Source organism: Canis aureus, chromosome 19 (assembly GCF_053574225.1).
Source record: "Canis aureus isolate CA01 chromosome 19, VMU_Caureus_v.1.0, whole genome shotgun sequence".
In the NCBI taxonomy this organism is placed as follows: Eukaryota; Metazoa; Chordata; class Mammalia; order Carnivora; family Canidae; genus Canis; species Canis aureus.
Window position 1 is genome coordinate 23,720,517 of NC_135629.1, and position 27,365 is coordinate 23,747,881.

Consider the following 27,365-nt stretch of genomic DNA (forward strand, 5'->3'; position numbering starts at 1 on the left):
CCCGCCCCTTTCCGGCCCTCCCAGCCGGCCCCGCCCCTCCGCCCCGCCCGCCGTGGAGGCACCTGGGAAGAGGCGGAGAACAATATGGCGGATGGCGAGGAGCCGTAAGTACTCGGGCTCTGCAGGCGTGCGGGGCCGGGCTGGGCTGTGAGAGAGCGCGGCGCTGGGCGGTCGCCGCCGCCACCCGGGGTCCCCCCCCACCCCCCGCCCCGTCCCCTCGCCCCCCATCCCCTCGCGGCGCCCAATGTGTAGCGTGATGCTGACCCTTCTTTTATTCTCTCTTTCTTTTAGGGAGAAGAAAAGAAGGAGAATAGAGGAGCTGCTGGCTGAGAAGTTAGTGCTGCCGGGAGGCCGGGGCCCTCTCCGGGGACCCCCGCCTCCCCCCACCCCAGGCCTAGGGGACCAGCCGCAGCGGGCCCGGGGGGCTGGGAGGGGGGCACCCGGAGCGCAGGCCGCGCGGCCTCATCCCCTGACCCCCATCCCGGAGCCCCAGGGGCCCGGCGGGCCGCTCCTCGTCCCTCTCGGGCGGGCGCCGGGCCGGGGTCCACCGCAGCAGGCCCTGCACCGGCCGGCCGGGTGCTCCTTGACCCAGAGGCTTGCGGAAGGACCCTTGCGCCCCACCCCCTCCTCCACCCCAAATTGCCATAGCCGTGACCTTGTGAAAAGGCGGTCTTAAAACACGTGCAACGGACACTAGGACGTTTTTTTTGGCCTTTCGTAAACACTGAGACAGTAGTATTAATTGCAAACTTTTTTATGAGAACTTTATGTGTGAGGTATTGTACTAAGCACTTCAATCATTTTCTTGCAAAATAATTGGCTCTTACCTTAAGAATGTTGACTCCAAAGAGCTTATTTTCTCCATTTATTACACACCCTATTTTTTTTTTTTTTAATCAGATGCTCAGTTTTGTGCTGGTGAGACAGTGTTTTCCAACCTGGCCCAGGCCACATAATTTTTCGTCTCCCTACATGGGAGGGGAAGCAGGTACTCTTGCAGTGGGTGTGGTGAGTTACTAATTTCTGTGCCAGTTCCCAGTAGCAGTGCTTTAAAGTCTTTACGTAGCTTCCTCAAAAAGTTTGATTTCAGTTGCAAAAGGATTGGAATGACGAGCTTAACTTCACATTCCTCCCCACCTTTCATTTCCTTCCCACTTTTGCTTAAAATGACAGTAAAGGTTCGAATGCAGACTATATGCCCGGTATTATACTACGGCCTCAATGTGGATTATCTCTTTATCCTTGTCCTGACCTTACCAAGTAGCTACCAACAACCTATAAATAAGGTTTATAGCTGTTAGGAAGTCTGGTCAAGGTCACAATGTTGTGGAGCCGGACCCAGCCTGACATGAAATGCTATGGTCTTTATTGTTAGGCAGTGTACTTATTTGTCCCTTCTGTAAGAATTGGATATTACAGATAACATTTAGAGGTAGAAACTGGGATTACAGGAAATTTGAAAATTAAAGATAATTACAACCAAACATAAATCTTGCCTAGAGTAGAAAATACAATTTGTTAGAAAATACATTTTTGTACTTTGTTAGAAGAGTCCCTCCTTATTCTAAAAAGTTTTTAGATGGTAATCCCTATCTGTAGACTAATTGTAACCCCAGACTTTTTTTGTGTTGAGTGGAAACAGTACCTCATAGTGTTAATACATTCTTTTTTGAAAAATGGGACCATTTTTTCAGGGAAAAATGGATAAAGGCTCTCTCATCAAAAATAAGTCACATCTTTCAAACTTGGAAAGGACACATGAGTTAGATTTGAAGCATCACAATTCTGAAAGTGGAGGTTTTTTTTTTTTTTTTTTTTTTTTCTTTTCTTTTCCTGATCTAAGTGTATTGATGGAACAAACTGAGGAAGTTTACGGTGATCTTTTATAAATTACAAATGTAGAAAAGCCCATTTCTCACCAATTGACCAATTATATCCCAAGTTTGATCTTGGGGTGCTTTAGGATCCCAGAAACATGTAGACTGATTTATTTCATCAAACACGTGCAGTTCTTAACTTTAAATAAATTAAATAATAACCAAGAGAAAAGTTAAAAGCATAAGGATAACCACATTGATATTTCCCTTTTTATTTGAGCAGGTCTGGTGTGGTTACTTTTTCATTTGGGGAAACCATAATAGTTGTAGGTGTGGCTTTTTCCTACTGATCTTTGCAGCTGAATTTACTGTGTTCTGTGCAGAATGGCTGTTGATGGTGGGTGTGGGGACACTGGAGACTGGGAAGGTCGCTGGAACCATGTAAAGAAGTTCCTCGAGCGATCTGGACCCTTCACACACCCTGATTTCGAACCGAGCACTGAAGTGAGAAACATTTATTTTTAAATAACTCCTCTAATAGTTTTATGTTTCAAAAATAATAAAATGCTTTCTTTTTAGTTTGCTCTTTAATAAAACTAGTAACAATTGTCTAAGTTACTTTGAAATACTAAATTGAATATTTGCAACTGATTTTATTTGAATGACAGATATTTGAGTCCTTATTTTCACATTTCTCATATAGTATGTTGAAAATTCTCAACAGTAAAATAACTTCATAATCTCATTTAAGATTCTAAGTTATACTTCACAAAATTACAGTTTAAAATGACTTGAGATACATTCCCCTTTTTAGCCCTACTATGAGAAATTAAATTTGATAGAAATATAGATGTGCTTGCTTAAATTTTGAAATTTAGTTGAAATGAGCATATTTTCCTAGAATTGAAAATAATTAATTGCATGTTAAAAATTATGTAACTGCTATATAATAGAGGAATAGAATTTTGGACTGGTAGTATTTGACATAAGGCAAATGTTCAATTAGATGCAACTTGGTTTTTACTGCAAGGTAGAAAATACATTCTTTATAGTAAATTTTTATGTCTTTTGTGTTTATAAAGATAGTGTTTTGAAATAGCGGTATTATGCTACTTCTAAAATTAAGGTACAGACTTTGGGTTTCATTCTTTCATTCATTCAGTATAACTTTTCTCTCGTTTAATCTTGGACAGAATCGAAAGTATTTGTGTTTCTTTGGATACGCCACCATATTTTTTTTTCACCATATTTTTTTTGTGCTTCTGAATTCTTTTTTTTTTTGTCCTGATACTTTAAGATACTGCTGTTAAATTATTGTTTTAAATTATATTTCTACTGATGTACAATTTTCTAAGAGACTTACCTGGGTTTTTTTCTTCCTATCCTCTTTTGTTTTGTAAATTTCATTCACTGTGTTGAAAAGCAACAATTATTATTCTTACATTTTTAAGACTTTTAAACACCTTGTGCAATGCTTGAGCCTCTGTTCTTAAGGATTTTACAGTTTTCTCTTTTTAGAAAATCGAAGTAAATAAATTTGATGCTTTCCAAAACTTACTTTCCAAGTTTAGAAAAAAGATAAATCTTAATTAACTAGGTATGTAGTTTTTCTTGTTAGAAATAACCTTTTAATTTCATAAAAAGTCAATTTAAAAACCTTAAAATTGGAACCCTCTGAAATCATTAGATTACAGAATTCCTGGTTCTACCTTGTTTATAAATTTAAAATAATATATTAAATACAAAGTCTGCTCTTTATCCTCAATTGCATTTTTCATGGAAACATCAGAAACTGTTTTATGGCCTACGCCTTTATTGGTAGTACTTATAGTTATTATCAAGCAGATTTTAATATGCCTTTTCATTCTTTACAGTCTCTCCAATTTTTGTTAGATACATGTAAAGTTCTAGTCATTGGAGCTGGCGGCTTAGGATGTGAGCTCCTGAAAAATCTGGTAATATATATGTGTGTGTGTGTGTATACAATGTATTGTTTTTCCTCCTTGTGATAATTAAACCTTTTTCTTTTTCTTTTCTATTACTAGGAAATTTCTTTGTGATGATTGTTAACCTTTTTTCCTGTGAGCCATTGTTTGATAAATCTAGCAGGTCAAATTCAAGATAGTAATTAAAATAATCATATAACTGTGGAACTTTTTATACTCTAAAGTCCTCAACTATAAAGTCATTGATAGAAAATTCTTCTGTTTTCTTCTGATCTTTTTTGTGCTTCCTCTTGCACAGCAGTCATTAATTTCAGTGACATAAATAACAAAACTGGTCATTCATATTTTAACATGTCATTTCAAAGAATTATTTCTTCTGTTTCTCAAACAGAAGAAGTGGATAGGGTATTGTCTCATTTTATATAGAGGGAGATACTGAGGTTTAGAGATGTTAAATGATTGCCTAAAGTTTTCTGTATAGTCATGTGCCTGGAACCTAATCCAGGTCATTAATTCTTAGTCAAGTGTTCTTTTTTACTGAACCATTAGGTCATTACATGACTTAATGAAACATAAAATTTGGGATAGCTAAACTTTTCTTTTTTGGGGGGTCTTTTTTTTTTTAGCTAAATATCATCTTAAGAGGGGGTACTCTTTAGAGAAGCTGTTTCTGTTTACTGGTTTGAAATCAATATGTGACTTAATAGTTTCACTGACTTCTCATAACCACAAATAGCTTTTTTTTTTTTTTTAAGATTTTATTTATTCATGAGAGACACAGGGAGAGAGAGGCAGAGACACAGGCAGAGGGAGAAGCAGGCTCCCTGCAGGGAGACCAATGTGGGACTTGATCCCTGACTCTGGGATCACACCCTAAGCCAAAGGCACGCTCAACAGCTGAGGTACCCAGGCGTCCCTACAAATAGCTTTTTATAAGGGTTTATGGGTTTATTTAATATGAAATGGATAGGAGAGGAATTGTTTTAAAGGTGTTAGTATGTCAGCCTTCTCATTGGTATGTAGAAAGTTGGAAATCCTAGAGCAAACCTTAGGCAATGAATCAGGTCACATACTTAGATGAGGAACCTAAAAAGTTGACCTAGGGGCTATATTTCGAATGTAAACAGCTACATTCATTTTGCTTAGAAAACACTAATGTCACTCCTAGTGAAATTGCAGAAACTTAATGTGCTTCTTGGTACTTACTGATGTGTTCAGTTCTGAAGGGATTATAGGACATCTTGGTCTATGTCCTTAATGAATTTGAAATTTCATTGGAGAGACAAGTATTACACAAAATAAATAGCATTATGTATGATATACTATGTGATGGGGTGCCAGAATGACAGTACTTTGTCAAACATAAAAACATAGTATCAAAGAGTTCTAGAAGGGAAAGATTTATAGAGGATGGGTAGTGATTTTGGTAGGCATTCTATGTAAAAATCCCCTAATGCTTAACCTTTTCTGTTATGAAGCTGTTACCTGCAAATGTGATTTATAGTAATTTTAAATGTAAATTAATTGGAGATTAGATCTGAGAAATAGTCATCATGCAACTTTAGGAATGGCTTTGTTATTTATTGCATTGTAATGTCTTAAAAGAAAACTAAAGCTTTTCTATTACCACTTGTTAATTTATTTCAGACATAAATACATAAGAGACATACATGGTTTTTAAAATTTACTATAAGTCCTCCAAAGGCTCATTTTTTTTTAAGATTTTTTATTAGTTTATTTTATTTTATTTTATTTATTTTATTTTATTTTATTATTATTATTTTTTTAAGATTTTATTTATTTATTCATAGAGACACAGAGAGAGAGGCAGAGACACAGGCAGAGGGAGAAGCAGGCTCCATGCAGAGAGCCTGATGTGGGACTCGATCCAGGGTCCACAGGATCACACCCTGGGCTGCAGGCAGCACTAAACCGCTGCACCACCAGGGCTGCCCTATTTTTTTTTATTTTAGAGAGAGAGAGAGAGAGAGAGATTGAAACACAGCAGAGGGGCAGAGGGAGAGGGACAAGCAGACTACCCCATGAGCATGAAGCCTGACATGGCACTCTATCCTGGGACTCCAGGATCATGACCTGAGCTGAAGGCAGATGCTTGACTGACTGAGCCACCCAAGCGCCACCAAAGTTTATTCTAAAAAAAGAATATGACATTAATATTGACTGAGCAAATAGTTATAAAACCTCTTCTCCCTATATACCAGGCACCATTTTGAAAGCTAAAGACACAGCATTGAAATATACTGACAGGTGTTTCTGTTTGTGGGGCTTACAGAAGGAAAAGGACAAGTAAAATACATGGTATGTCAGACAGTAATAAATGCTATGGGGAAAGGAAGAATGGAAGATACATAGCCTGGTGGGAAAAAAGATGCTATTTGAGCAGAGAGGTGAGTAAGAATATTCTAGGCAGAGGGTACATCAGGTGCAAAATATGTGAAGTGGGAGCATGACTTTTCTGTTCTAGGACAGCAAGGAGGTCATTTTTATAGCTAAAACAGAAGTGGATCAGTTTCCCACAGGATATCGAGAGGTGATAGGAGATGGAAGGACTCAGTGAATATTGCAAAGGGCTTTAGAGGCTACTGTAAGGACTTTACCTTTTACTCCGAGTCAGGAAGTCATTGGAGAGATTTAAGCATGTGAGTTGATTTGATCTGACATTTAACCTGGTTCACTGTGCCTGATGTACAGAGAAAGACTCAAGAAGAGAGCAGGAAGCAGAGAGGCTGGTCAGAAGGTTGTTGCAGTCACCTGGGCCAAGAGGTGGCAATGACTTGAAGCAAGATGGTGGCATTGAAGGTGGTGAGAGGCAGTCAGATGAGGGATAGGTTTTGAGGTTGGAGTCAACAGGATTTGCTAGTGGATTAGTTCTTGGGCATGAGAGAAAGAGAGGAGCCAAGGATGACCCAACAACGTTTTTCCCCTGAGCAACTGGAATGATGGGGTTAGCATTCATCGAAGTGGGAGACACTGGGAAAAGAAGAGATTTAGTGGTGGTGAGCACGGATGGTTGAGTTTGGTTTTGGAAACTGAAGTTTGAGATACCTGTTAGATGTCACTATCTTACTTGAGGTCACACGCACTAACCAGAACTGAGCACAAAGGCACTCCAAATTCTGGCAAGTAGGAGGAAAACTCCTACAGTAAAGTAGGAGGAAAACTCCTAACTCCTAAGGCCAGTTTTTAATATTTAGATTTCTCATGAGTGTAGTGACCAAGTGAAGAATGTATTTATTTATTTTTTTAAAGATTTTATTTATTCATGAGAGACACACAGAGAGAGAAGCAGAGACACAGGCAGAGGGAGAAGCAGGCTCCATGCAGGGAGCCTATGTGGGACTCGATGCCAGGACTCCAAGATCACGCCCTGGGCCAAAGGCAGGCGCTAAACCGCTGAGCCACCCAGGGATCCCTGAAGAATGTATTTTAAAGAGGAGGAATTGATCCATTTTCTGCCAGATGCTTCAGGGAGGTACGATCAGAGAGACCGAAAATTGTCATTGGAAGTAGTAACATACAAATCTCTGGTGACCTTGACGAGTGCAGTTTTCCATGGAGTGGTGGGAGGGAAAGCTTATTTAGTGCGAGACAGGACTATGAGAAAGCAAGTATGGACAACTCAAGGTTCTGTTGCTATAAGGAGGGGCCGAAAAGTAGGGAAATTATTGACAACTAATTTAATTTGACTATTTAACTGACCAAGACCAGAAAAGCATGATTAATTATTGAGACTTGTTTTTTTCCAATCTTTTGCTTCTGCTGGTAAATTTGAAGAGTGGTTGTACTGCTCAGAAGCAAGTTTGTTGCTTTTTCCTAGCTTTTTTGACTGCTTGTTATTGACTCAATACTTTTAGTATATTCCTTTTACATGTGCTATGTACATATGTGTGTTGATAATATACACCATCTAATAGTTATTTCTGAATTGTGATATACTTAATGTTACTTAAACTAAGATAAAGCTTATAGGAATTGCTTTTTAACAATATTCTGAAAAAGAATAGCAAATTCAGTTAATTAGTAAGACTTGTAAAATTAAAATATCTGGCGGCAGCAGCAAAGCAACAAACTTTACAAATGTGTTTACGGGATGATAAAACTGTAGAAATTTTGAGTTGTTTTCTTTTGGTTATAGACTATTTAAGTAGTTACAGATTTTTGACCTTTACAAGAACCTTGAATTTTATATACCTTGTAAGACTTTTTAACCATTGAATACAATTATGTGGAATTTATTATTGAGCATTTATAAGTTTAGGACTACCTTGAAAACAAGTCTTAACATTTCAAATGTGTGGAAACTTCTGCTTAATTGTTTTTTTTTATTCCCACAGGCCTTGTCTGGTTTTAGACAGATTCATGTTATAGACATGGACACTATAGATGTTTCCAATCTAAATAGGCAGTTTTTATTTAGGTAAGTTTTAAGATCTTAGTTTAAAATTCTGATAATTACTTGAACTTGAGTACACTGTAGTTTCATAATTTGTAAAAACTATGAGAGGGCTAACTAATTTTATTTTTTAAATAATCACCACTCCCTTTTTAGGTAAAATTTTGCAAGAAAATTTTGGACACCCTGGTGAAACTAGTTTTATAAACAAATTCGTGATTTTTTTTTAAAGAGATTTCCAAATGGTTTATGTGATTTGGGGGTGATTGTGCTCTGAAGACATAGAACAGGGCTCTTTTCCTCCTGTTAATTTCATAAGAGAATAGTAGCTAGACTATTAGGCACTAGTGAGATACATTGGTGGGGACTTACGAGCCAAGAATTGTATGGTATCTCTGGGGGAATGAAGTTGTGACAGAGTTTGAAGTTTCTTCTATGAAGATAAAGAAAATGAACAATTAAGGAGAGAAAATCCAGGAGCGGTTGAAATGGAACAAAGGGATAATTACCTTTTTTAAAAAGGATTTTATTTATTTACAAGAGACAGAGAGAGAGAGAGAGAGAGAGAGACAGGTAGAGAGAGGAGAAGCAGGCTCTATGCAGGGAGCCCGATGCAGGATTTGATCCTGGGTCTCCAGAATCACACCCTGAGCTGAAGGCAGACACTTAACCAATGAGGTACCCAGGCATCCCCAAAGGGAAAATTACCTTAAACAAACATGAAATACAGAAAGCATCTAGGAATGGATTGCTAGAAATGACTTTAAAAACTGGAAGTAGGCCATGTATGCAGACCTGAGGAGAGGTTCATTAGTGAATTTTAGTATGTAGCGTGTAAAGATTTGACTAGCTCGGATATAAATGTCAAAGAATTACAGGAATGGAGAGATAAGGACTTTTTATTTTTCTTTCTAGTGATTAGATTATTGGCAGAAAGTGCTCGTAGGTATGCAGTATAAGGTTAGGTTAACAGAGGAAGTAAATTTAAATTTTTGGATAGGCATGAAACCTTTTTTTCTGGAAGATATTAAAGAGGTTGAAGAATGGTTTAAACAAAGTCAAGTTAAGGAAGTGTTGTAATTGCAATGTAAACTCTGTTTAATGTTTAGGCTTTATCTTTTTGTTTATTTATTTTTTGAACCTTTGAAATTACCCTTCTCTACAGAAAACTGTGGATCCTGACACATTTTTAGTATATGAATGCTCTAACAAAGATAACACTGAATTGGTTGGTTATTTTTTTTTTTTAATTTTTTTTTTTTTATGATAGTCACACAGAGAGAGAAAGAGAGGCAGAGACATAGGCAGAGGGAGAAGCAAGCTCCATGCACCGGGAGCCTGACATGGGATTCGATCCCGGGTCTCCAGGATCGCGCCCTGGGCCAAAGGCAGGCGCTAAACCGCTGTGCCACCCAGGGATCCCTGAATTGGTTGGTTATTGATAATAGGGCATGCCCTTTAGTTTGTAGCTAAAATAATGATTGAAAATCACAATGATAGTTAACATTTGTTGAGTGCTTAGGTTGCAGTAAATACTTTCTAAAGTCTTTATCTGTATTTCCTATAATCTCAGAGTAGCCCTTAGGGTAGGTACTTGTTTTCAAGATTAAGCAATTAGGCCAAGGTGTTTTGCAAAGATGATATATGTAAAAGTCCTTTTTGTTCAAAGTGTAGTTTTTAGGTGGAACAATCTGATCCCCTAATTCTGGAAAGGCAAATTAGCAGTTTCCACAGAAACCGTCCAGGAATTTTTTATCTGGGATCTACTGTAGGAACACATACAATTCACAACATTAAAGAATCTTGAAAGTTTCCTTTATCCGCTTTACCAAAAGAGCTCTGTCCGGTGTAGTTGAATGCAGTACTGAAATCAGGTTCCTTGATTTATAACTAGAGCCTAGTTATAGGACAAAGAATAAAACTCTTAACAGAAGTTTTCAATCAAGAGAAGCAGACTGCTTCATTGGCTAGAAGAAAAATGACCTGTTAAATGATTTTTCTTTAAAATTCCAATTTTAAGTAAAAATAATTTTTATTAGGGACATTGATTTTTAAAAATGTTTTCATTTATTTTTAAAGTATTCTATGCTTATATATGAAGGAATACAAAGAGATAAGAATATGGTCACTTTATTCCAGGTGTTCAGTCTAGGGGGTATAACAGATCTCTGTATCTAATGAAAAATATGTTGTGAAAAAGTAGTAATGAAGCACTATGTATGTGTGAGGGAATGATTTACTTCTGTGAGGAGGATGAGGAAATACTATGAAAGAAAATACCATTTGTACTGAGATTAGAAGAGAGAATTCTTTGTGTCCTCTTCTGTCTATAGCTGTGGTTCTTATCTAGGAGTGATCTTTTGAGGCCTTCTGTTTTTAGTTTCTTTAGAATGTTGGCAACATTTGCAATTTTATTTTTTTTTTTTAAACTTTTATTTATTTATGATAGGCACACAGTGAGAGAGAGAGGCAGAGACACAGGCAGAGGGAGAAGCAGGCTCCATGCACCGGGAGCCTGACGTGGGATTCGATCCCAGGTCTCCAGGACCGCGCCCTGGGCCAAAGGCAGGCGCCAAACCGCTGCGCCACCCAGGGATCCCAACATTTGCAATTTTAGATAATGCCTTCAGGATTATTTTTTCTTCAGAAACATGCTTATGGCTTTGTTTGGGACATAAAATTTACTATTTAATCTGCACATGTGGGAAGAAGAGATAAACGAAGGCTCTTATATCCCTAGAATGAATCGTGTGTATATTTCAGCCAAAACCTCCATGGTAACACCTTGAGGTTCTAGGGTTCAGGGTAGATTTGGAAGGCTTTGGGTGTGGGATAATTTTTTACATTGGGAAATGCCACAATGAGAAGTGGCCAGGAAACATGCCATCATTATGCTTTCCATTGGGGGGAGGGGGAAGCACCATTTATATTTTCATTTAAGAAATACTTGTCAGTACTTGTAAATACTTAATTTAGAACATCAGCAAATGTTGACATTTGATGTTGAATTACTAATTACTCATCAACATTTAGATAAAAGTATTCCTTCTAAATATCCTCTAAATAAGCTCACTGTGGATATTTTTTATGTTTGAAAGTAAATTATATAGATCATCTAGATTTATATCATGAATGATAATTTAAATATAATTTTTCCCATAGGCCTAAAGATGTTGGAAGACCTAAGGCTGAAGTTGCTGCAGAATTTCTAAATGACAGAGTTCCTAATTGCAATGTAGTTCCGTATCCTTTTGACAAAAAAGTTACTTAACTTTCTAAAGCTTTGTGTTTTATTATAAAAGAAGTATTTAACATAGAAAATACAGATAAGCAAAAAAAAAAAAAAAATCAGCAGTAAGCTTATTACTGAGGTTTCTACTGATGACATTTTGCTTTATATTCCTTCCAGTCCTTTTTTTTTTTTTAAGGTTATATAAATATTTTTTTGCCCAATTTTTAAATTAAGCATTTACGGCCAGTGCAGTTATTTTGCATTATTGCCCTTACTTTCAGTTTGATTGCATAGCTCTTCTGTTAGACTGTAAATTCCTTATCTGGCTGTAGTTAATCTGTGTCTCCTTACAGTTGCAGACTGAATAGACAGTCAACATATATTAACCAAGTGGAAAATGTGTCAGAGTAAATTTATTTTTCAAAAAAATGTGTTTTAAAAAAGGAGTGTTCTTCAGATCTGGATAACTTTCAGTGTTTTATAGAAATTCAGAAAGTGAGATTTGCTATTTGGGAAATGCCACAGGATTCAAAATAAACATAGAAAATTCAATTGTATTTGTGTACTTGGAGTGAAAATGTGGAAAGTGAAATTTACTTTTTATTTTTTAAAAATTTTTAATTATTCTTTATTTATGATAGTCACATAGAGAGAGAGAGAGAGGCAGAGACACAGGCAGAGGGAGAAGCAGGCTCCATGCACCGGGAGCCTGATGTGGAACTCGATCCCGGGTCTCCAGGATCACGCCCTAGGCCAAAGGCAGGCGCTAAACCGCTGCGCCACCCAGGGATCCCGAAAGTGAAATTTAAAATAAAATGAGTGCCATTTACAATCACTCAAAAAAAGGGCGGGGGAATACTTAACTGTTAATCTATAAAATAAGTATAAGACCTGTATGCTGAATACTACAAAGTACTGATGAAGGAAATCAAAGAAGGTCTAAATAAATGTAAAGATGCTCTGTTCAAGAATTGGGCAATTTGACATAGTAAGGATGTCATGTCTCCCTAGATTTGTATACAAGTTTAATACAATTTCTATTAAAATCCCTGCAGAACTTTTTGTTGATACAAAATTGTCCTAAAATTTATGGAAAGGTGAAGGAATATCTAAAACAAATCTGATAAAGAATAAAGTGGGAGGAATCGCTGTATAGTTTCAAGACTTACTATAGCTACAATATCAGGACCATGTGGTGTTAGCAGAGAGACACATCAGTAGAACAAAGAAACCAGAAATAGCTGCAGGCAAATATTGATGTTTGACGAAATGGCAAAAACAGTTCAATGGAAGAAAGGATAATTTCTTCAACAAATTGTGGTGGAGCCACTGGAGGCAAAAATATGAATCCCAACTCAAACCTCAAAATTGCAAAAATTAACTTAAAATGCATTGTAGGTTTAATATAAAATGTAAAACAGTAAAACTTTAGATGACAGTGTAGGAGAAAATCTTTGTGATATATGGCTTGGTGAAGAGTCCTTAGACTACATCAAAAAAGTGTGATCCATACAAGAAAAAAATTGATGAATTGAACTCTATCAAAATTAAAAACTTTGTTTTGTGAAGGGCCCTGTTAAGAGAATGAGATACAATGATTAGAATGGGGTATAATTATGAAGTAGGTATCTGACAGAGGATTCATCCAGAATAAATAAAGAATTCACAAAATTCAGCAATGAAAAAACAATGCAATTAGGAAATGTACTGAAAATGTGAAAGGACATTTCACTAAAGAAGATAGCAAAAAGCACCTGAGAAGGTGTTCATCGTCACTAGCTATAAGAGAAATCTAAATTACAACCACAATGAAATATTACTACATACTTCTAACAGCTAAAGTAATAGTAACCTCCAATGCTGGTAAAGCTACAGAACAACTAGATCACTCCTACATTGCTGGTGGGAAATGCAAAATGGTGTATAGCCATCTGGAAAATAGGCTGTTTTATAAAAACCTGAATATACACTTTTCCATACAATTCAGTAATTTCATTCCTGGGGGTTACCCCAGAGAAACAGATACTTAGGTCTGTGTAAAACTTGTTCTTGAATGTTCATAGTGTCTTTATTTGCATTAACCAAAAACTGGGAACAACCCAAACATCTGTCAATAGGTGAATTATTAAGCTGTAGTACAGCCATACTGTGGAGTAATGCTGAGCAATAAAAAGGAATTAACTAAACATGCAGCAAGTTGGGGAGATATCAAAGACATGCTTAATGAAAAATGATAGTCTCAAAAGGTCATATGTTGTATGTTTCCATTTATGTAACATTCTTCAAATGAGGAAATTATAAAGAGAGAACAAATTAATGATTGCCAGGGATTAGGCATTGTGGGCCAGAGAGGTGTGAATAAAGGGGTAGCAGGAGGAAGAGCTTTGCTGTGATGGAAAGTTGCATAACTTTATGGTGGTTACAAAAATCTACACGTGTTTATTTATTTATTTTAAGATTTTATTTATTCATGAGAGACATAGAGGAGGCAGAGACATAGGCAGAGGGAGAAGCGGGCTCCCTGTGAGGAGCCCAATGTGGTACTTGATCCCAGGACCCTGGGATGGTGACCTGAGCCAAAGGCAAATGCTCAGCTGCTGAGCCATCCAGGTGCCCCTACACAAGTGTTTAAATCACAGAACTACGGGACGCCTGGGTGGCTCAGGGGATTGAGCATCTGCCCTTCAGTCGGTGTGTTCCCAGGTCTGGGGATTGAGTCCCGCATCGAGTTCCTGCAGGGAGCCTACTACTCCCTCTGCCTATGTCTCTTCCTTTCTCTCTGTCTCTCATGAATAAATAAATAAAATCGTAAAAAAAAAAATAAATCACGGAACTATACATACTTATTTTATCAATGTTGTATTTGTGATTTTGATTTTATAGTCCTGTGATATGTAACCATTGGGAGAGACTGGATGAAATACACATGGAACCACTTTCTACTAGCTTTGCAACTTTCTGTAGGTCTATATTATTTCAAAATAAAAAGTTTAAAAAGGCAAATACAGGCCTATTGGAAGAAAGATAAAGAAGAATGTGCATATTTTAAAAGTTAGGTCTGTGGACTTTGGGTATTTTATAGAAATCTAGGACATAGGATTTCTTGGTATGGCTCCTGGGTTCCCCTATTGCTATTCCCCTGTTTGCTCTGGTTCTCTTGATCTACCTGTTCTAGCTGCAGCTTATGCCTCTTGCTTTCCTTTAAAAAGGAAAAGAGGCCTGAATGGTTGAGGGCGAGAATTGAATTTATTATAGTTTTGTTTGTAGACCAGAATAAAAAATCTAGGACAAGAGTATTTTATATTGTCCCTCTTTTCTCCATTTTGGTTTTTAAAAAATGTATAATGGACTATTTATTATAATTTTAGAGAAGTATATAATTAAACAGAAAATTGCTCCATTGGAAAAATTAAAAATTTTTTTGTACACATGTGCTGTTAAAATATTAAGTTCTGTGATTGATTTACACTCACAGCTATTTTTGAATGGAGTTTTCTTTGCAGCCTTCAGGCAGGGAAAGACTGCTGATTAGGTTTGGTAAAGTAAAAAGAGAGACTTGGAAAACAGAGAGGAAAAAAGAACTCCTACCTCCCCTCACCTCCAAAATAACCAATCATATTTGTACCCAAAAAAGCTATTGGGAACATGTGTTTTTTTTTTGTTTTTATTAGCTTTGCAGCAGTAACTCTTATTTTTAATTGAAAATATTTGATATATAACCTTGTATAAATTTAAGGTGTTCAAAGTGTTAATTCGTATTCTGAGTCTTGCAGTCCTCTTCCCAAATGGGAACTGTAATATGCTTGTTTCCTTCACTAAAATGCATTATTGCCTCTGTGCTTGATGCTAATGTTTGAGGACACACAGTCTGCTTCCCAGGATGTATGGTTTTATATAAAAACTGAAGCAGAGTAGAGAGTATAACAAAGACATAATATCAGGGTTCAGGGATGAGAGAAACTACTCTAAATAGGCAAGAAGTATTTAAAAAAGAGGTTTTGTGACAAATTAGGGTTGTATTCATTTTGTCACATTCCCTGATTTCCACTGCTTTGAACATTGATGACTTCATTTCTTGTTATGTACATTTTTAATTTGTTCCTTCTGACATTGTTAAATTCACTTTATAAATTAAAAACTTAGCAGCTAAATTCCTTTACTTATAAGCAGACATTTCAACAAGATTCAGGATTTTAATGATACTTTCTATCGACGTAAGTTGTCTACTTTAAATTCACTTCTCACTAAATTCTTACTATATTTTAGCTGCTAGCTATTTGAAGGGTATTTCTTCATTTGTTATCAGCTCTTGGTGTTTGCTTTTCAGTAAGGTTGACTGAGCAGAGCATGCCACTGTTTTAATTCTTAGCTATATCATTAGCTGAATTTTTATATGTTGTCTTGAGTAAGGTTACTCAAGCATGAGGAGCTGTGTGTTATAATAAAAGGTGGGGTTTTTTTGTTTGTTTCCTAAAATGTGAATTATTTTGTGCAATGGCATTTTTAAAAACTAGCTTTTTCTTCCGTAGAATTTCATATAATTGTGTGTGGACTGGACTCTATCATAGCCAGAAGATGGATAAATGGCATGCTGGTAAAAATTTTAGTGTTGTTATGTTTCTTTGAAATTCTTGCTGATGCTCTTAACATACCAAAAATTAGAGTACCATGTCATGTTTTTGACAAATCAGAGTTTAATTTTCAACTAAGTAGAGGTTTATCATTGTTTATTGCCAGTTATTAATTTTCAGGTGAGAATATAAATTGCTAGTATCCTAATCCCATGATTTGATAATCTAGTACTCAGTATTGCGATTGATTTATGGAATTACTTGACAGCATGTTCTTTTTTTTTTTTTTTTTGAATTCTTACTCCCCTCTCCTACCTTTAAATAATTCTCCTAGATATCTCTTCTAAATTATGAAGATGGTGTATTAGATCCAAGCTCCATTGTCCCTTTGATAGATGGGGGGACAGAAGGCTTTAAAGGAAATGCCCGGGTGATTCTGCCTGGAATGACTGCCTGTATTGAATGCACACTAGAACTGTATCCTCCACAGGTAATCAGAAAAGCACCTGTATTTATTTTATAGTCTCTTGGGGCAGAGTTAGGATTAATTATTAAGTCTAGTCAACATTTAGGATTTAAAATTTTTTTTATTTTATTTAACTTTATTTATTCATTCATGAAAGACACAGAGAGAGAGAGGCAGAGGCATAGGCAGAGGGAGAAGCAGGCTCCATGCAGGGAGCCCGATGCGAGACTTGAACCCGGGTCTCCAGGATCACACCCTGAGCCGAAGGCAGTCGCTAAACCGCTGAGCCACCCAGGCATCCCAATATTTAGGATTTTTAATGAAGGGTAAACAGTTTTTTAAAAATCATTCTAAGAAGAAAGATAAAATATGAAATTCTGCTCTGTTTATGGAAAGATAGGAACTGAAGATTGTGGTACTGATATTCTGTTCTCAATTCATTTGTATTAATTTTTTCATTTGGAGAGACGGGATCAAGGGAGCAATTAAAAAGTTATATGTTGGGATTTAGTTATAATCTGTTTTCTTTGGTTTTTGCCTGTGAACGTTTCAGGGAGATAAAGATACTAGGCATGAGAATGATCCTTCCAAAGATGGGGCCCTTTAAGCTACATACCCAGTTTAAGGAATAGTTAGAATATTGATTCATAAATAAAAATATTTCTTTTAGTATTTACTTGGAATTGATTTAACTCTGTGAATTTGCTTTTGCTTTGATTTTATACCTTCAGCTATAAACATCATATAAACATAATAAAATGCTCATATTTGAGAACTTATTCAAACATCTCATGATCTAACAAAGCTTAAATTTATATACCCTGTAAATATAGGGCAAACCTACATTCCTATATGAATGTAAGTCAAGTGACTCAGATGCTCTTTTTAATTTTAGAAACATTATTAGTGGTATAAAATGTTTTGTTTTTATAAGTGGAAAGCTAAAATGAATTATAACCTTAAATATAGGGCAAACCTACATTCCTATATGAATGTAAGTCAAGTGACTCAGATGCTCTTTTTAATTTTAGAAACATTATTAGTGGTATAAAATGTTTTGTTTTTATAAGTGGAAAGCTAAAATGAATTATAACCTACTACCTACATTTACAAAGTCTTAACTAGAAGTTGCATTTTAAAATAATTCATTGTGTAAAATCCACTAAAAAGGCAAACTATGGTTTTAGGTTAATTTTCCCATGTGCACCATTGCATCTATGCCCAGGCTACCAGAACACTGTATTGAGTATGTAAGGATACTGCAGTGGCCTAAGGAGCAGCCTTTTGGAGGTAATAAACTGAATTTCATAATCTGGAATTATGTGAGATGAATATTTATATTATTCATTTATATAATTGTATTAAAAGACAAGCTGATTTAAGTTTACATGTTTCTGTCCTATTCTCTTTGTTTTTTCTAACAGAAGGAGTTCCATTAGATGGAGATGATCCTGATCATATTCAGTGGATTTTCCAAAAGTCTCTTGAGAGAGCATCACAATATAATATTAGAGGTGTTACCTATAGACTCACTCAAGGTAAATTAGTGAATTGTCATGAATTACAACCTTGGGATAATCCCATTTCAGGGGTTGGGAACTCTGAAGGAAATAATGGATAAGTGATTTCAGATAGTACCAGCCATTCGAGGTTCAGTCAAGGTAAGGAAATGATAGTTTCCAGGTGTTCTAAATTTGGTTGGAGGAAACAGAGTTTGACGGAATTCATATTACTTCTTAGCTAGGAGGAATTTTTTTTTTTAAGATTTTATTTATTCATTTATTTGAGAGAGAGAAAGCATGTGCAAGGAGTAGAGTGGGAAAGGGTCTCAAGCAGACTCTGTGCTGAGCCCAATGTGGGGCTCAGTCTCACAATCCTGAGATCATAATCTGAGCAAAACCAAGAGTCAGACGCTTAACTACTGAGGCACTCAGGAACCCGAGCTAGAAGGAATTTAATAAAAGTCACTGAATCTTACTAGAATTGGAAGAGGCCCTAAATCATCTAAGTTGAACCACTCATTTTATCTTTCACTAAGAGGAAGGTGTCACCTCCTAAGGCGATCTATTTCACATTTGGATAAGACTGTTAAGACAGTTTATTTTGTATATTGAACAGAAGTCTCCATCTTCAGTTTGGTCTGAGAATTGTCCCAGGGTACACCATAAATAAATCAAATTCCCTTTTAAGTAATAGCCTTTAATATATATAGAACAGGGGATGCCTGGGTGGCTCAGCAGTTGAGCATCTGTCTGCCTTTGGCTCAGGGCATGATCCTGGAGTCCCGGGATCGAGTCCTGCATTGTGCTCCCTTCATGGAGCCTGCTTCTCCCTCTGTCTGTGTCTTTGCCCCTCTCTCTGTGTCTCTAATGAATAAATAAAATCTTAAAAATAAAAACAAACAAAACCAGCATATACAGAACAGTAATCACATTCCCTCCAAATCACTGTCATCAACCTTTCTAGTTCCTTTAACCCTTTTACATCTTGGCTGACATTAAGTTCCCATCCTGTTTGATTTTCTTTTTTTATTTTTCTAACTATTTTTCAGTTATCCATATTTTTCTTATCTAAGCTAGAATTCAGCATGCTAGGATTGATTTTACAATAGACTTCTAATAATTGATGCAGTCTTAGAGGAGAGCAGGATTTTTTGCTTGTTGATTATGTTGATGCTATACTTCTGATTCTTTAAGGTCACTGTCCACTAAAATCTGGAAGTTTTCTTAATATGCAGTTGCTAAGCCCTATTTTCCCAATAAAATGTTTGGCAGTTTTTTAGGGTGGTAGTTTTGTTTTTTTATATTCAAGTATAGGTCTTTACAAGTTTATTTTTAAACCTGCCGTTTTCTTTCTTTATATCCTTTTATTTCTTTTCCAAATAATTAGTTAAAAATTTTAATAAGACTGAACTGGCTGATAACAGACATTTGAATCCTACTTCTTCTGGTCACCCTTTTCCGTTTATCTCATTCTCCCTACCAGGCCTTCTAGAGCACCACTTCTTTTTTTGTCTTGTTCACAAGGAGGTCAGAAAAGACCTTTCCAACTGCTCTTTTTTTTTTTTCTTAAGATTTTGTTTATTTATTCATGAGACACATAGAGAAGCAGAGATATACACAGGCAGAAGTGGGCTTCCCATTGGGAGCCTGATGCGGGACTCAATCCCAGAACCCCCAGATCACGACCTGAGTCAAAGGCTCAACCACTGAACCACCCACGTGCCTCTCCAACTGCTCTCCTGAAGCCTAGATGTACTACTTCCACATTTCCCTGGGTTGCCAAATTACTAGTTACAATACCAGAATCCAACATGACTTGTCTCAGTGAACAATCATAATGCTTAATCTAATGATCACTGCTTCCTAATCTAGGTACTCAATTCATCTTTCTAGAGTTTTGTCCCAAGTTCATCACTAACTTCACCAGAAATAAAACTTTGTCTTCTTTTTGAAAATGTGCTGTTTCTCTTCTGTGATTATTTCCTCATATTTACTGATGTTCTGGTGATGTCTTTTAAAAATTCTGTTCTTACACACTCCTTGTTGCTTTCTGTATTCCTCCTATTCTGACCTGCTGTGTTCTTGAACACACCAAACTCATTCCTGCCTTGGAGCTTTAATATTCCTGATTCTTAAGCCAGGAATGTTCTTCCTTGGATCCCATTAAGGCTGGCTGCTTATCGCTCAGGTGTGAAGTTAACCAGTTTATTTGATCATTCAACTGAAAATGACTTCTGAGCCATTCACTATTGATGTTTTTATAATTTCTCAGAAATAATGGTAGCCTCATTTTTCTATGCAAAGATTATTTCATAGGCATAGTCTCATACATTGTTGCCCTGGGGCCTTTGCCTTTACTATTTACAGAAATACTGTTTCCCCAAGTCATTACATGGCTGGGTCTTTCTTATGGTTTTAGATTTCAGCTCAAATTACCATCTCCCAGAGGAGGTCTTCCCTGATTATCTACCCTGATGGACTGCCTCCATCATTGCCAACTCTATCATATACCTTGTTTTACTTTCTTCATAGTACTCTTCAGTATTTGAAATTTTGTTATTTACTTGCTTGTTATCTCCCTTAGCAGAAGGAAAGCTTATTAAGAGCAAATTTTTTTTTTTAACTGGCACTCTGCACAACACCTAGAACATTGTTGGACATATAGTGCACAGGTAGTAACTGAATTAAATGATCTCAGTTGGTCCTGATCAGGAAGTATAAAGTCATTTCAATATGTAGTCTCACTTATCTTTTCATACTTTTTAGCAAGTATTGGTTTGTACTTTTGAACCTGATGATTGAGAGCCTTGACAAGGAGTAGAGAAGCAAAATTGAAAGTGAAGTCCAGTTTTTTTAAGGGTAGGGGACAAGGGGACTCTTTATCATTTTTGGCTTTTATTGGGCAATGTCTCTTATACTACCTCTTCTTCCTTTCAGTATATCTTGCTCTATGTGGTTCACTGCAGAACTTCCAGTTTAACCATCATGAAGTTAAGCTCCTCCTAATTTCCCCTTCTCTGAAATGATATGTAATCATATGGTCAGAATTAACATTTTAAAATAGCTTTCCAAACTTTATCACTGTCTTCTTTTCATGTCTTCTTAGATTATTTGGCTTTTTTCTGAAGTTTTTGAAACCTGCCTATACCTGAAGCCTTGGGGACATATCTTTAAGTGCTCCCTCACACCCCAAGATAACATGGCTACTTTTTTCTGAAGTTTTTGTTTTCTAAAATGAACAACTCAAATATAGTTAAGGAATATTTATGTTTTACTTTAAAAAAAAATGGTGTAAGGTCAGGCTGTCATCATTCCTATTCTGTGAATACTAATATGGAAGAAGTGAAGTAGAAATAAAGAAGTATATTAATACTTTGTGTAGACCATGTTATAGAGTGAAATGAGGAGACAAGGGCAGGCTTTCTGATTGTTGAAAATTTGGAGGAATCAAATGGCTAGAACTATTATATGAGGAACAGTTAGTTCTTACTCTATACTTTATTCACACCTCACGGAGTATAGCATATTGTTTCAGTTAAGATTATGCACTTTGGGGCATATGTAGATTCATATGCCACTTCTGTCACTTACTAGATATATAACTGTGGATATTAATTTGTCTCAATTTCATTTTCCTTATTTTTAAAATCAGAGTAATGAGACTAACAAGGATGTAATGAAAATTCTGTCCTATCTTTTTTAATCTTTATACAGTGCCTGGAACATAATAAACATTCTAACTGTTAGCTATTATTATATTGTCTCATCTTTATTTGAAGCTTAGTGAAGAGTTTTCTTTGCTACTGTACTTTAAGATTCTGAAAATACATCAAAATGATGGGAATGTGAAAGAAGATCATTTCATTGTTAAATTTCAGTCTGTTTTCTGACTTGAAAGCCTGAGAAATCAGGTTGTGGAAAATGATATTTAATAATCATTTTGTCTAAAAAAAAAACAAAAAAAAATCAGATTGTCTAAGGTACCTATTTTTTAAAAGAAATGACCATATTTTAATCAATATATTTTTTCAGGAGTAGTAAAACGTATCATTCCTGCAGTAGCTTCCACAAATGCAGTCATTGCAGGTAAGGAAAAATGGCCACCACTTAACTTTGGTTTCCCTTTCCTTTGGTTTTTGATTCACTATCTAAATTAACATTCCTGCAGCTACTTGGTTTCAGAAAACTGGCATTCCAAGAATCTGATATCTTCTTGGGTGTTGTAATTAAGCTGTCCAAAAAAGAATAAGCTGTTGGATCTGTGTATATTTGGTCTTACATTATGTCATAGATAAAAATGCTCTGCAGTAGGGGACATTTTAATGCCTTTCCCTTTTTTCAATGTAACAGGTTGCTCATTAATCTGAAGAAGAGGAAGGAAAGCATGTAACTCTGTTACTTGGGTTATACAAAAGAAATATAAAATTTGTTACTTTCTCAGTTTTTTTTTTAAAGTATATTCTTTATCATCAGTTTATCTGTTCCGATTTGTAACTTTGAAAAACTTGAAATTTTAAATGTCTGAATTGCATCAAGTTGAAGCACCTTTATTTTCTTCCCCTCTTCAGCTGTGTGTGCCACTGAGGTTTTTAAAATAGCTACAAGGTAATAATGGATTTCATTTTTTAAGGTGTATGTAAATTGATCTTTTGCTTGGCTCAATTATATAAAGATGAACCATTTTTCATTGCAGTGCATATATTCCACTTAATAATTACTTGGTTTTCAATGACGTAGATGGACTGTACACATACACATTTGAAGCAGAGAGAAAGGTTAGTATTATAGTAATGAAAACTTTTTTCCATCATTTACACTTAGATTTTTACATACTAATTACTGGTTAGAGATATGAATGAAATTGCCCACATCCTAAGTATTTTCTAACTTTTAGAACCCTACTCACTGTGTATCTTTTGCAGTATAGCCCGAAATAAATACTATGTAGAAAAATAATTTAGGAGATTTTAGAGCATAAAAATTTGTTCATAGGAAATATGCATAATTACAAAACAAGTTGATTTTCATTTGATCATTATAAAGTATTATTGGTTCATATGCCTCTGTGATCTGTTATGTTTTATATATGCAGGAAAACTGCCCAGCTTGTAGCCAGCTTCCTCAAAATATTCAGTTCTCTCCATCCGCTAAACTGCAGGAGGTTTTGGATTATTTAACCAATAGTGCTTCTCTGTAAGTGTTTCGGACATTTGTTTTGTTGTAGAAATACTTTTGTGATTTTAAAGCTTTAAAAACTAGAATTGTTTTTTTAAAAAGTGATCTTTAATTTTGTTTGTTTCCCTGCTCATAATTATATTTAGGCAGATGAAATCTCCAGCCATCACAGCCACATTAGAGGGAAAAAATAGAACACTTTACTTACAGGTAATCAGTGTTGGTTGTTTTTTGTTTTTTGGATGTTTTTTTCCCACAAAATTATATTACAAGTTTAAATTCATTTTATGTGCTTTACATTAAAATAATTTTGTTTTCTAGTCAGTAACCTCTATTGAAGAACGAACAAGGCCAAATCTCTCCAAGACATTGAAAGGTATTTTAAATGAGTATTTTACTAATCAATTTCTTCTTTTCTTTTTTCCTCTTGGTAAAAGTAAAAAATGCTTATTCTAGGTTCGTTTTAATGCCTTTAAATGGTGATAGCATTGTAATTATGTCTTGAGAAACAATAACAGAATTGCTCTTTTAGCAGAATGTTTAAAAATCTCTAAGAAATCAAACTTAATATTACCTTGATTAAGGAGAACTGGATTTTGATGTTTATCTAGACATAAAACTGTGCAGTTTGTGTGCATTGTGCATTTTGTTGAGATTTTTTTGCTTGGGTTAATTATACTTTTCTCTGTTTTAGAACTGGGACTCGTTGATGGGCAAGAACTGGCAGTTGCTGATGTCACCACACCACAGACTGTACTATTCAAGCTTCATTTTACTTCTTAAGGAAAATAAATCTGCACATAATAGAAGACTCACGGAAATATTATATTATGTGGATGCTAAGAAATTTAATGTCATTTTTAGCATTAGTGTTGCTGGACTTTTGACTTTTTTTATATAATGAACCACTCTTTTTAAAATTTATAACTTACCCTTGAAGACAGAATTTTAGGGTTGGTACTTGTAAACATTTTCATTAACAGTATGGGAAATGATGCCTGGAGAGAAAGATAATGAGCAAATATATTGCTTCTTTCAAAGGAGGAGGCGAGCACTCTTTTGCGTCTGAATTTTGTTCCTTTGGTCAAAGAATGCATTCCTCAGTTTTCAAAGATGTCCCTTTAAAGAAAAAAGGAAAATTAAGTTTTAAATAACATTGAGTATTACACCCTGACATCTAGAGCGTATTTAAACATAGCCTATTTCTTGCTTGATTTAATATTCATTTAGTTGTAGTTGTCCAAATGAATATTAATTATTGCAAAGGTTACCTTGTCCATAATAATTTGTAAATGGTGTTATAGCTGAATACCTGTGCATGAAAATGGGAACTATTTTCATGTTTACTTGTAGTGCCATAGAGGCCAATATGCACAATATTAAAGCCAAGACTTGAATGTTTAAAAGAATTTAATGTTCAGTTATCACTGATGCTTTCACACTATTTATTAATAAAATCATATATTGTCTACTTTTCTCAGTGAAAATTTTTTTTAAGTATATTAAGGATAAGTATAGTTGCATAGTAATACAGGAATAATTTTTAAATGTGTAGTAGGATTACTAATACAAAACTTTTGTGGTACCTGAATTAATACTTTTGCCATAATAAATACCTCCTGATTGAATTTGCTTTACCATAATAATATAATGAAATAGAATCTTCTTATATTAAGGTCTCTTAAAGTGCCTTTTTTCCCCTGTAAAAAAATAAGCCTTAAAATTAAGTGTAAGTTTTGAAAAGTTGAGTTTTAGTATCTCTGTGGGAACATGTTTAGTTTTTGACTTGGGTGGCAGTTTTCTATTCAGAAACCTTGTGATTACGTGTCACTGGGTTAAATTTTTATTTATTATTCTTTTTTGCTCCAAACTTATGTTTCATTATAAAGTCATATGAGGAAAAATAATTGCTTTATTTACAAAATTACAGATTCAGTTTGAATTTTTGAACATGAAGCAACTAACATTTACACCTCCTTTATACAGGTGCTCTAATAACTCTCAAAGTCACCGTGTGAGGTGATAGCCTCTCCATCCGAAAGTCAAAGGTTTTAGAAAGCTTGTATCATTTACCCAAAACTGTGTATTAGAGATCTTGGAACAGGGATCTGTTGATCTCAGTCTGCTCCCAGCCTCCTCCTCAGTCTATTTATTTAAGCTTAAGAAACAGCTTAATACTTCAAGGGTAATCTACTTGTGTATAATACTAAGTTTAAAGAGTTTCAACATGAAAATTTTTACTGGTTAGGTGAAATTATTGGACGGTTATAACTTAAGAGTTTAAATCTGATTTTATTTTTTTTAATATTTAAAGATTTTATTTATTTATTTATTCATGATAGACAGAGAGAGAAAGAGAGGCAGAGACACAGGCAGAGGGAGAAGCAGGCTCCATGCCCGGAGCCCGCCGCGGGACTCCATCCCAGGACTTCAGGATCGCGCCCTGGGCCAAAGGCAGGCGCCAAACCGCTGAGCCACCCAGGGATCCCCCTGATTTTGTTTTATAGGAAAATAATTTCTTTATGGCATAGTTGCTTACACTGAGGTAAAATACAGAAGTGTAGGAGGCAGGCAGGTTAATGTAAATTATCACAGCAGGGAGGTATAATGAGGTTTAATAAGATTAGTGTGGCAAATGGTGAAAATTATTTGCCCAAAGAGGCAACGACCTCAACAATCTGTGCCATGTTCGTATCCATATAGTTCAAAAGCACGTGGAAGTCTGGATTTTTGTACAGAATCCAGCTTTAAATGTTGACAGAATTTTGCGTGCAATGCTGTGGAGTCCAGATTCCATAGCTACTGACCAGATTCGGAAGGTCACCAGCCTGATATTTCTCATCTGGCGAAGTGTTTGAAGAGTGAGTGCAGGAAAAGCTGTACTGTAAATAGTGTGCACGAACACACGAACGCGGGAACAGTGGAGTCTCCTCAGGTTAGTTTCGACTGAGGCCGAGAGAGGCGCTGCACCGTCAAGAGGTGCCATTCTGTACCCTAGTTCCGACTTTTCACACGCTGCGGAGGACGCCTTTTTACTTACGTCATCAGGCGGGTTGGATCTGGCCTTTTATACAACGCCCAGTATTTTGAGGCAAACCCAAGCCCAGGGTTCCTCCTGAAGGCCACGTTAACACCGGACTGATTAAATATTTGAGACAAAGCGCTAATAGGCGAGGCCAAACTGCCTCCGTTCGCAACTCTTGCTGGCAAGGCGTCAGCTCTCCGTGCGTGAGCTAGTTTCTAGGAAGGAGCCTCCCGGAGGGCTCCACCGCGGCCCCGGCGGCCGGATGTTTGCGCGCTACGCCTGGCACCGGCCTCCCCAGCAGCAGTTCCGCGTTCTCCGTAACTAATGGCAATCCTCGGGTCCCGGATGTGACGTCACGTCCCGCCCGCTCTTCCGTCCGTTGACGGAACTCTGGGCTCCCGGATTTGGTGGCTGTGGACGTGGACGAGGCCGGCGCATGCGCAGGCCGGGCCTTCCCCCCTCAGCTGTGCGGGAAGGGCTGAGCGCAACCTCCCGGGCTCGGTCGGGGGAGACGGCCGGGGTCATGGCCAGCCGCTGACAGGGCTCGCCGAGGGCAGGAGGGGGCGAGGCCGTCCCGCCGCACCCCTCCCCGGGCCTGAGGCCGGTCGGCCTGGCCCTCGGCCTTCCCGCTCGGTGCTGCCGCCGCCACTGCCGGCTGAGGACGGGAGATGAGTTGGTTCAACGCCTCCCAGCTCTCCAGCTTCGCGAAGCAGGCCCTGTCCCAGGCCCAGAAGTCCATCGACAGGGTCCTGGACATCCAGGACGAGGAGCCGAGCGCCTGGGCCGAGACCATCCCCTACGGAGAGCCGGGTGAGGGCGGGGCGGGGCGGGGCGGGGCGGGGGTCTCCTCCGCCGAGGCAGGCCGGCCGGCCGGGGCCCTCCCCGCTGGCGGAGCTGCGGGCAAGTGCCGCCTCCCCAGCCCGCCCGCGGTTCGCTGTGCTCCGGAGGGAAACCCGGGGCCCCGGGGGCCGCGGAAAACCCGCTGCTGATTTGTCGGTCTTGTTCCCCGCCCTCGGCCGACGTAGCTCGGGGCGCGAGCCTCCAGAAGCTGGGGGGCGGGGGCAGCCTGTGAAGCCCCGGCACGCGAGCAACAGGCCCCACCACTTGGCGGGGAGCCGGACGTGCCTTTCCGTGGCTTTCCCGGCGCCCACACAGCTCCTCGGGTTCGCCTGTCCAGAGGGGGAGGACGCGGCCGGGAAAGGACGCGCAGCCGGGGG

The 27,365-nt window shown here is 37.3% G+C and overlaps 2 protein-coding genes and 1 long non-coding RNA gene across 5 annotated transcripts in view; 2 read left to right on the forward strand and 1 right to left on the reverse strand.

Annotated features, from left to right (window-relative positions):
- UBA3 (ubiquitin like modifier activating enzyme 3) lies at positions 1-24,594 on the forward strand. 3 transcript variants are annotated; one of them, XM_077858112.1, is made up of 18 exons: positions 1-104; positions 292-333; positions 2,201-2,321; positions 3,692-3,772; positions 8,119-8,201; positions 11,340-11,420; positions 15,580-15,623; positions 15,939-16,003; positions 16,315-16,470; positions 17,634-17,736; positions 17,871-17,984; positions 21,981-22,034; positions 22,517-22,553; positions 22,642-22,723; positions 23,041-23,141; positions 23,270-23,333; positions 23,445-23,499; positions 23,818-24,594. In XM_077858112.1, exons 1-18 carry the CDS (start codon positions 85-87, stop codon positions 23,904-23,906), a joined length of 1,392 nt encoding a protein of 463 aa, XP_077714238.1. In that variant the 5' UTR covers positions 1-84; the 3' UTR covers positions 23,907-24,594. The 3 variants fall into 3 exon arrangements, with proteins under 3 accessions (XP_077714238.1, XP_077714240.1, XP_077714241.1); XM_077858115.1 differs by lacking the exon at positions 1-104 and adding an exon at positions 901-988; XM_077858114.1 differs by lacking the exon at positions 292-333 and having other exon boundaries at positions 8-104.
- LOC144289761 (uncharacterized) lies at positions 3,166-27,106 on the reverse strand. Its single transcript, XR_013357678.1, has 3 exons — positions 26,164-27,106; positions 24,056-24,242; positions 3,166-3,227 (listed from the first exon to the last, which is right to left on the reverse strand). It is a non-coding gene; the product is annotated as an uncharacterized LOC144289761 (long non-coding RNA).
- The window catches only part of TMF1 (TATA element modulatory factor 1), a 31,980-nt gene continuing 31,171 nt past the window's right edge, over positions 26,557-27,365 (forward strand). The window contains exon 1 of the mRNA XM_077858105.1: positions 26,557-26,958. Within this exon, the coding sequence (XP_077714231.1) occupies positions 26,817-26,958 (142 nt within the window). The 5' untranslated portion in view covers positions 26,557-26,816. The remainder of the gene's footprint in view (positions 26,959-27,365) is intronic.